The 11,242-nt window shown below is 36.2% G+C and overlaps 1 protein-coding gene across 1 annotated transcript in view; it reads right to left on the bottom strand.

Moving 5' to 3' along the window:
- Nucleotides 1–1,609: 1,609 nt before the first annotated feature.
- LOC105364434 (broad-complex core protein isoforms 1/2/3/4/5) overlaps nucleotides 1,610–11,242 on the bottom strand; it is a 24,130-nt gene continuing 14,497 nt past the window's right edge. Inside the window, exon 6 of the mRNA XM_011502347.1 lies at nucleotides 1,610–2,262. Coding sequence (XP_011500649.1) covers nucleotides 1,670–2,262 — 593 coding nt within the window. The 3' untranslated portion in view covers nucleotides 1,610–1,669. The remainder of the gene's footprint in view (nucleotides 2,263–11,242) is intronic.

Genomic DNA, 11,242 nt, shown 5'->3' with positions numbered 1-11,242 from the left:
TCTCTCTCTGTCTCCCCCCCCCCTCTCTCTCTTTCGTTTTTCTCTATCGCTCTCTCGCTTTCCTGCTCTTGTTTCAAGCTTCGTTCTATTCTGTCGCGTACGTATTGTTGTTCTTTCTTACTGTAAGGTGCGTGCGATTTTTATAGTAATTTATACATTCTACCAATCTTGCTACCGATACCCGACAAGCCGTGATTAACAACTTATTATATTAATTGTACTTTATATTTCTATCGTATTCTTTCAACCTAATGTACTGCATTAATTAGCGCGTGTTAAATACCATTCACCGGGCGGCTGACCTTATTCTCCTTCTCAGGCTCGATAAACTTACTTTCGAAAAGGATTCAAAGCCTCTGCAATGCAATTAAAATAGAATAGTATTTATGGTTGATAGCTTTCTACGAGTACTTTATAATGTAGTTTACATTACTTAAATTCCAGCCAATCAATGACATTTTTCGTATATTACTTAACGTTAATTGCACTGACGGAGCCAATAGATCGTTCTCAAAAGGTGTGAATCTCGTAGTATTATTGAGTAGGCTTAATTCTATTAGATTACGATCTTAGTTCATATACAAAAGAGTGCAAGCAATCGAAGAATCCAGCGACCAATCGAGAGCGGTGTCGTTAGTTTTCAGATCAAATCACCAAGATGCTTCCAGATGTTGATGCAATTATTATTTACAGCAGGAGACATAAGTGGTGCATAAATTTATTTATTTTAAATTGTCGTGTATTTATGGGAAGTATATATAATATTTACAGGTATGATGGGTTTCAATGGACTGATGCGATGAACAAGACGACAATAATTTTGTGCGCGTTATTTTCGTGATAAATGTCTATAAACGGTTATACAATTGCATGAATATCAAAGGAGGAATCGAAATAAGTCGAAAACGATTTCAATGTTTATATTCTGCACTATCAAGTGCTCCTTTTATTATGCATTCATACTTTCAACAAGACTCTTTAAAATAATGCGTTATATTTATTTAAGAAATTGTTGCAATGAATTTGTACACAGATGAAGATGAATAATAAACTAAAGTATACAGGAACTGTCTAAAGGGTGAAGTAACTCATTGGTACGATTATCACATAACAAAACAATGTTAATATTGCGCAAATATTGACATTACTCGTTACAACTATTATTACGTGCGGATAGATTTTTAATGTAATTAATCTATCGTAGTATTCGGTAAAAGCTCTTCTTATACAAATTTCAGACACTAAGTATTGCAAAATTATGAAGTCACATACTTGATTATATAATTCATAATGTCACGTTAAACGGTGATGATTGGAGTTGTGATGGGAGTAGCAAGGATTGAAATTAAGATCAGTCACGATATTAGAAATGAGTTTTGAAACGTAGAACATTCGATATAAATGACGGAGGTGGACGTAGCATAATGAAATACTCGCTCATCGAACGAATTATTTTCCAAATAAGTATTTTCTGTATAAGTTTGCACAGGTGCTTCCCCAGCTCGTTTCGTTCTCATTTTAACTGAATTTCAATTCCTTGTTTAATTCGTGTCCTGACACTTCGATCCACCGGAATCCGTTAATACTTTTACAGATCATTGGACAATATCGTGTCATAGTAGGCTTGACCACTAATTACAAAAAGACTTAAATAAATAAACTCCAATAACTAAGCTTCGTGTTCCTTGCGATCTTTTCTCGTGTGATACTGACTCTTGTGGCTGATCAAGCTATTTTTCGACTTGTAATATCTACCGCAAATGTCGCAGACCAACGACTGCGGTATGTAAAAGTGTGTATCCGCCATGTGCCTCTGCAAGGACCAAGCCCTTGAAAAGCTCTTCTGGCAAATCTCGCAGTAAGTACCATTACTAATGACACCTTTTTTAATCCTCTCGCCTTTCCTCTGACATTGGCGACCGGCCGATGCCGATGCACTGCGCTCCCTCCTTCGATTTGGAGAACACGGGTTTTGGCATTGCGAATCGACAGACTCCTTTTGGGGAGCGTTGACGTTGTCGTGCACCATTGTCAGACAGGACTCAATGTCATCGCAGCTAATGGAGCTCGGGGATAGGGGCTCCGACTTCAATACGATCTGCATCTGATCCTTGATGTCGTCAAAAATGTCGATCATCTCCTGAGCGTTTTGCTCTTTCAGGTGGTAATTAAGTTGAAAACTTTGCTGCGCTACATGGATGTCGCTGTCGTGCATCTTAGGGTTGGACTGCCAAGCCCCATCCTCCTCAGTGACCTCCTGGTCTGCAACCAAAGAGGAGGGGGCTCAGTCCAGCTCTTGGTGTTCGTTCAACCAACTCCGGGAGTAAACACAATTGTTTTAACGCATTTTTTTCATCGTGATTCGCTGTCAGTGGCCGGTCTTATACAAAATCAAAAGCACATTATCATGCAGAGGAAGGTAAAAGGGTGAATAATAAAAATAATATACCAGTTCTTTTCGCGTTCGTCGATAGACGTAAGTTTGGCTAACTTAAGATTGATAAAAAAAATAAGACAGAGCAGAACAATTGAACGAGCGAGAGGGGAAGGGAGAGAGAGAGATAAAGAGAGATAAAGAGAGATAAAGAGAGAGAGAGAGAAAGAGAGATAGAGAGATAGAGAAAGAGATAAAGAGAGAGAGAGAGAGAGAAAGAGATAAAGAGAGAGAAAGAGAGAGAGAGATAGAGAGAGAGAGAAAGAGAGAGAGAGATAGAGAGATAGAGAGATAGAGAAAGAGATAGAGAGAGAGAGAGAAAGAGAGATAGAGAAATAGAGAAAGAGAGAGAGGGAGAGAGAGAGAGAGAGAAAGGGTGAAAGATCACGCGAGCGTGGGCTTGGTATTCAAGACCATGCTGACGGGAAAAGCGAGTACTGTTTACTCGAGAGCACGTTCTCCACACCACGTGCTCCCGGCTCTAGTGGTATAGGCAGAGGCAGAGTCAGCCTCGTCAAGGTCAAGTGAAAATGAGTGTGCGCGCTCGTGCACATACGCGCGTAGCAGTGTGCGACGAGACTGCTGGCGGATAAAGCGCCGGGTGGCGGATGAGATGTCAATATATAATGTGAAGTGAATAAAGTAGAGACGCTGAGTGAAGAACGAATAAATAAAAGAGAGAGAGAGAGAGAGAGAGAGAGAGAGAGAAAGATAGAACTATAGTTAGATAGATTGATAGAGATAGAGCGAGCGAGACGGAAAAGGGTGGGCGGGGGAATCGAAAGTAGTATGAGAAGAACGCGCGGCAAACTTTAGTGGTTGCTGCAGTGCTTCTTTGAGGGATTTTACCCGGCCGGTTACCCTGGCAACCGAACACACACTCTCTCTCTCTCTCTCTCTCTCTCTCTATTGCTCGGTTTGTAAGTCCTCGGAGCACAGACTGTTATAGGAGGGGTGGATACCTAGGATACGTATTATTCTTAATAACCTTGCTCGCTCGCCCGTAGGGCTGTATTATGACTGATGTTGACTCTGAGCGCGCGCGCCCGCTGTGCTCGCGAACTCGTGCGTCTTTCTTTTACCCTCTTTCTTTCTTTTTTTAACTTACTTACTATCTTATCTCTCTCTCTCTCTCTCTCTTATATTTTCTCTGTCTTCACTTACGATCGATAGACCGTGTCGCGAACAGGGAGAAAATATGACTGCCTTCCTGATTGGTTACCACGGAACCTTAGAGAGTGAACAAACTTTCTTCTGCTACAAGCGAAAAAGGATGAGGCTGTCGAACTACAAAGAAGAGAGAACGAAAAATAGTTCAAAATCTTCGTCTTCTTGCTGTATAACTTCCCCTTCCCTTCATCATTTCCCCTTGTCCGTCTCATCCAAATTCTTTACTTCATACTGAAATAATATATTTATTTTTCTTTCGTGCTCTCTCCTCCTCCTTTTCTTCGTAATTTCTACGAGTTCCCTTGCGGGAATGATTCTGGCTTTTAGCTACCAGTTTTCTTTTACCATTTACAGAGGTTTTGAAAAGACATTTTGTTCATTGCTTAGTGATATGCCTCGTTAAATTGCTGCATTACGTTCGTGCTTTGTCTTTGTCTTTATTCATTTCATTTGTTAAAGTAGAGCATCATAGTAATTAGGTACGATTCAAGTGCTGGCTAATATAAACAATCAATTATCAACAATCTTCAGGACGATTAAATGCATTATTAGCAATACTTATTGAAATTCTGAAAAATTTTACTACATTCCGTGACGCATAGATTGTGATCATATTTTTCAAATTTATCGACAATATAATAATAAGTAGTGCGTCGATATTATTATTGAGTAAAACTACATACACAGTATTTTCAAGTATATATTATCCATCCAGTTATCAAAGGTCGTTAAAAGTCTTACAAAAAGAAAAAGAGAGCTTCTAAATAGCTATTTCTGAATCGCTTACCAAAATTAATAAAACATAAACTTTAATAGATCGCACGAGATCCTGTTATCCCCCCCCCCTCCACCTCTCTCTCTCTCTCTCTCTCTCTCTCTCTCTCTCTCTAACAGTCACTTACTCACTCGCCTACGAATGCACGTACGCATTCATGCACGCATTAGCTTCTTCAAATTATTTCGCTTTTCGATGACTCTCTCATTTTTCACGATCATTTACGATTTGCTATTGCGCATTTTTCGAGGTCGATTCAAGTTCATCATCGATAATAGCCAACAAGCGAAAACAAGTCGCAAAGCTAGACCTAACTGACGGGACGATAAGTGTACGCGCACATACTACACTGATAAAGCGTGCCGATGCCGTTAGCCACGACTTGGAATGTATAATCGCAAAAGCGTCGCTTGCAAGATGACCCACAGATGGCTGCACCGTTGATTCTAGCGTCTGCCTTGTGCGAGGCGTTCGATCGCTCCATCGATGATAGCACCAAGATCGTTTCAACCGTGGGCTGACTGCATACGAATTTTGCAATAACGCTTTGATCTGTGAATGTCTTATGTATCTTAAACTAGGATTCGGCCTTGCTAGGATTGCTTATTTGTGTTAAGATTCGCAATGCGCTATTAAAAATCCTTTTTTAAGTGTTTGCAATAGATACGTTAAAAGCATGCGATTGATATTAAATATCATTTGTATGTAAACAACTACTTTTATTAAGATAGTATTTGTTATTAAATTAAGATGTAAATAAATATACGATTAAATTAAATCAAAAGAGAATATAAGATATAGAAATATGGTTTCTTTGTATAAAATTAATAATTTCAATAAATATATACGGAGTCGTCAAATATAGCTACTTATTACTTATCATATATATATATATATATATAGAAATTATCCAAGTTTTTCACACGAAAATATTTCGTGTAAAAGAACTAAGATCATTAAGGCAAACTGTTATCGGTTATGTTAATTAGACGTAAAGTATAAGAATAATATTATTTAATGGGCATTTCATAAGTCCTATTCTAACGATAATATTATTGTCCTTAAATTATCACAATTGTCACGAAAAATCATATATAAGTAATTTTGTGCGTCGCGCGTGTGTGTGCGTGTGTGCGTGTATGAACGTAGCGTTCGTGCATGCGCGTCTATGTGAATATTAATAAGAAACTGTTAATGTACCTACATGCGAGTAAAATCAAATCTATAATATCATAAAGGTATCACTTTGGTCTACTTTAAAGTTAATTTTTTATGCGTCGATAACTGTGAAGTAACTGGCATTAAAGTTAAAAGAAAAAATTCTGTCTTATTGTGTATTAAAAATTATTAATAGTAATACTTAATTTCATTTTGTGGAAAGTACATTTAAGGTAAACGTATGATCTTGAATAACGAAGACAAGTTTTAATGTATAATAAAAAGTAATACTTGATGAGCAAAGTTAGTAATTTTGTTTATATTCTTTCACCGTTATTACTGCATTATTCGTCTCAACGAACATTATCGCAATCTTATTTATACTTTTCAAATCCCTTACGTAAATATTCTCATTGACTTCATCTGGTGAAAGAGTAGTTCGGTACTGCTGCAAGACACGTCGTCCCACATAAAACTGGCATACACCAAAACGAGATTATGCAGCGACTATAAATAACGAAACTTTCCAAATTTCGCGATCCAAACAAGATGCGCTCACTCGCACACGGATTTCGAGAAGCGCAGATTCGACCCAATAAATAACCCTTGTATCCTCCGACAAGCCTCGGCTTGGCTTTCACGGGTTCTTCCGGATTGGTATATCCATCCAAAACCCTACCTATGCGTACTAGAAGATTTCGGCACGGAGAGAGAAAGAATTTGTCCAAAGTCCTCACCATTGCATTTTAAGTTCTAAAAAATACCTAATGACTGGACAAATTAATGAAGCTAGATGCTGTTAAATGCTACCGAATATCCACGAATACATCGTACATTGGAAATCAATTATATTTTTTGTACAACGGAGACCTTATTTAATGTTTCAAGAATACCGATGGGAGTACCTACTCGAGGAGCTTTTCATTTAAGAAGATTAAACGCTTGATTAATTTTCCCAAGTGTTCTTCGAAGTAATAAAGATCGACGATAGAAGGAGCTTCGTTAAAAATAAGATAGAATATATTCGAAGCGAGGGTTAAGCATTTTAATGTTCGTTTAAAAAAGAAACATGGATTTTGTTGGTCGGTAATAGCGGTTTGCAAATTACGTAAAGAAGAGAGTGCAATAATACGGCAACTTGGCGTAAGTATTGAGAATGGACGAAGGGAATGGGAGGACGTGCGACCGGAAAAATATATTCGCCTGGCGACACGCACAATCGTAAGATTTGCTCTACAGAAGTAGCGAGCGAAAGACGAGCAAAGTCTTCGCACATCTACAGCTATTTTTACGCAGCTGGGCTTCACAACAGGTTATACGTATTCCAAAGCTTCTGGATGTGGAAAAAGATGAAGCGACGCGAAGGGCGAATAGAAGAACTTGCAAGGAAAAGGAAATATATAGACTTTGCCTGCTGTTACTGCTGCTGCTGCTGTTGTTGCTACTGCTGCTGCTGTTGCTGCTGTTGCTGCTGCTGCTGCTGCTGCTGCTGCTGCTGCTATTGCTGCTGCTATTGCTGCTGCTGCTGCTGCTGCTGCTATTGCTGCTGCTATTGCTGCTGCTGCTGCTGCTGCTGCTATTGCTGCTGCTATTGCTGCTGCTGCTGCTGCTGCTGCTATTGCTGCTGCTATTGCTGCTGCTGCTGCTGCTGCTGCTATTGCTGCTGCTATTGCTGCTGCTGCTGCTGCTGCTGCTATTGCTGCTGCTATTGCTGCTGCTGCTGCTGCTGCTGCTATTGCTGCTGCTATTGCTGCTGCTGCTGCTGCTGCTGCTATTGCTGCTGCTATTGCTGCTGCTGCTGCTGCTGCTGCTATTGCTGCTGCTATTGCTGCTGCTGCTGCTGCTGCTGCTATTGCTGCTGCTATTGCTGCTGCTGCTGCTGCTGCTGCTATTGCTGCTGCTATTGCTGCTGCTGCTGCTGCTGCTGCTATTGCTGCTGCTATTGCTGCTGCTGCTGCTGCTGCTGCTATTGCTGCTGCTATTGCTGCTGCTGCTGCTGCTGCTGCTATTGCTGCTGCTGCTGCTGCTGCTGCTGCTGCTGCTGCTATTGCTGCTGCTATTGCTGCTGCTGCTGCTGCTGCTGCTGCTGTATTGCTGCTGCTGCTTGCTGCAGGGGTCGAAAAATAGAGAAAGAACGATAGGGGGCAAATGTTGCTCTCCATGCTCATCCTTAATGCCAGCAGTTTTGATTTTAAAAACAGCTTGCTTCCTCTTCTCCTTTCCTATCCTTTTCTCGTCTTTCACCAACACTTCCCCCTGCGCAAGCATCGAAAATATCTCTCTGCAAGAATAGCGTGAGAAGACTTGTTTTTTTTTTTATCGGGATGTTGGTTCCCGAATGCGAAAGGGAACTTTGAGAATTTGAATTTGAAATTTGAGATGAAAGTTGCATTTCGACAATTCCATGCTTACCATAATGTATAAAATTATATATAGATAGTTCCTAAATAAGTATACATTTTTTTCTATTTCTCGTCATTTGCAGCGTCAAAATTAAATAATTTGTTCGTTGCAATGCCTTTTTGCCACACATTCTTCAATTACAATTCAACCACATAAAATATTAAGTATTAAAAAAGAGAATTAATTTTTTTAGTATAATTGCCGATCAAATAGATTGAATTGTAATTATGACTTAAGAAACAGCACCTGAGTAATTGATAAGCTTAAATTAAAGAATTAACACCATAAGTCATCTATAATATTAAATTCAAAAACATCATTTTAAAGGTACGAATAAGATTGAATATCAGACAACATTTATCTACAATAAAATGACTAAATAATTTCAATAGCATAAAAGACAAAAAATTTATAATTGGTAATTAATTATAAATTGTTTTAATAGAAAAATGAAAACGGATAAAAACAATAAATACTAATTTTCAATAAAACGAGTCTATTTTCATTTGTATATATATATATATATATATATATATATATAATTAAGCCTTGTATAATGATGAATTTTGAAGATCAAATATAGCAGACGAAACAAAGACGCAAACGGTAAAATTCACTATTTTTTAACACCCTCTCTCATCATCCCATTCCCATTCTTTATTAGTCTCTCTCTCTCTCTCTCTCTCTCTATCTATCTTTATCTCTCTCTCTCTCTCTCTATCTCTCTCTGTCTGTCTCTGTCTACCTATCTCACTCGTATCGATGCTCTCCCGAGCTAGATGACTTTTTCGCGCACTCCCTCTTTGAATCCCGAGCTACTGACTCATTATTATTTTTTGCGTAACAACATTACGCATTAAAGATGATAAAAAGCCCGTGTACTGATATTTCATTTCTTTCTTTTTTCTGTTTCCCCGCTTTCTCGTCCCTCCTGCTCGACCCCTCGGTTAGTCTTTAGTACTGCGGACCTCATGCAATGACAGATACAATATAAAAGAGTGAACGCGAGCTCGTGTGAACACTGACAGGGAATGTTTATTACGGTGCAATAATACGATCTATTGTTCCGACACATGTGAGTATATGAATAATATTGTCTAGGTTTCACAAAAACTAAAAATAACGAGCCAATACAGTGGAGGAGGAATGTAAAGAAATAATCTAACTATATTCGAGATTCATTAATAATGTAATTGGAATCATAATTAATTTTTTGCATTAAAAATTACACTATCACTGAAGAAAGATGAAATTTTTTGGTAATGTAAATTAAAATATTATTTTATTGTTTATTTGTGAAGTAAAAAATTTAATTGGCTTCTAGAAACGTTTTATATTTTCATAAAACCATTTTAACAGAAATAGTTTTGGTACTCTTTCGCTCGTGCATTTGTGTATGTACGAAGAAGTATTAAAACTGTCTCTGTTAAAATTACTGTATATATATGCAAAAACACGCGCACACTTAAACGTAAAATATATATAAAAATATGTATATATACATACGTCATTTACATGTAAGAATTGTAATAAACAGGAGTAAATCATTTTTTTATTATTTTCGTATAAGTGATGTGAAATTGTCAAATTTTCATGTTTCACAATTTTTGTAAATAAAACTTTTGATTCGTAATTTCAAATTCTAAACTCAAATATAGATGAATTTTAGAATTATAGCTTTAAAATACGATTTCATTAATTATCTCAACTGACGATTAAACTTTCTTTATTTTTGCTTTTTTCTTTTCTTAGAGAATATAAGAATATATTACATCAGTTTTCTAGAAACTAGGTATTACGTATACTACGTATACTTAAATAGGCTAAGCCACGAACAAAACGAATTTAATTATTTTTTAATAATATAATAATTTAGCAAAAGTATTAGATACGTAAAAATATTATGTAAAATATCTTTTATACGCGCTTGAATATCATTACTGATTAAAATGCAACCTTGAAGTATAATTACTGTTTAGCGTGAAATGGGAAGATTAGGCAATTTCGAATTGTATTTTATTTTCTTTAATTTATTGTATAGTTAATTTGAACTTTGAGTAAAAATTAATTAAAAAAAAAAAAAAAAATTGCTTGTACATATTTTATCTTCTTGTGTGCTTAAATTTATAGTCTCATATAAGTATAAAATATATGTGAAATTATTTTATGAAATAAATTAAAATTTTAAATGAAAAATATATACAAATACGCTCAACGGATAACATTAGCTCCGACAATATATCATATCTAATAATAGTAAAAGAGTATTAGTATATTTGTTTATAAGAAAAACATAGTGAAATTCGTATGCAATTTTTTATTAATATTTTTACAAATCTATAATATAAAATAAACAGTAGGAAAAATTGATGTGAAAATAATTTTTGTTCTTGTTATCTGTTTATTAAATATTGACGAGTAATTGATTAAATAAATTTTTAAAAATTTAACTATTTTTTATTTCTTTTGTCTTTTTAGAGACAAAATAAAATATTAAAAATGATGTGTTTATGATAGTTTTTATGAATTGATGTCCATGAAATAAAACTGAGTGAGGTAGGATTGAAATAATTCAACTAAGAATTGGTGGCATGAGCGAACAAAAACGCGAATAGATAGAAAGAGTTCGTCCACCTGCAGTATTGAGTTTTTCTTTTGAATTGATGCCAAAAGAACGCTCGCTACGATTTCCTTCCAAGATTTCCGAGATCTCTTATAAATGGCAGATTTTTGTCGCCGTTTCCTAACTCAACTTTCGCGATAAATCGATTTAGGATATACGGAAATATATTGCAATAATATCAACATAATATTATCAATATCTCCGATTGTAAATTAGTTTTTCGTCAATTTATTCGTGAAATTTCTGTCGCGAAAGAAAACAATAGCATTCTCCGATTAAGAATTTTTTTCCTTTCTCTATTTAAAAATTATAAACAACATTGCAACTGAAATAAATGTGAGTTAAATGTATAAATCCTATCATTTCGATAAATTGTCCGATAAATGCGAATTGTAGTAGTGATTTTGGCTTTTATTGTATCCCATCGATGTAAGAACAATTCAAGCAATTGTACGACATTAGCAGGGGAACTAAACAAACAAATTAAAAAATAGGGCAATAAAAAAGTATTATTACAACTCACGAAATTTATCATTTGTGCAAAATTAGTTTAGATTTTTATCTAAAGAGAAAAAAAATTCTGACAGATAAAAGACTAATTTACAGAGTAAACATATCGGTCATCGCAAGGACGTACGTTGGCTCATAGAGAGAAACGAATGAAAGGAAAGAGTAGATC

The sequence above is a fragment of the Ceratosolen solmsi genome, unplaced genomic scaffold, assembly GCF_000503995.2.
Source record: "Ceratosolen solmsi marchali unplaced genomic scaffold, CerSol_1.0 scaffold39, whole genome shotgun sequence".
Lineage (NCBI taxonomy): Eukaryota > Metazoa > Arthropoda > Insecta > Hymenoptera > Agaonidae > Ceratosolen > Ceratosolen solmsi.
This window is presented reverse-complemented; position numbering and strand designations above follow the sequence as displayed.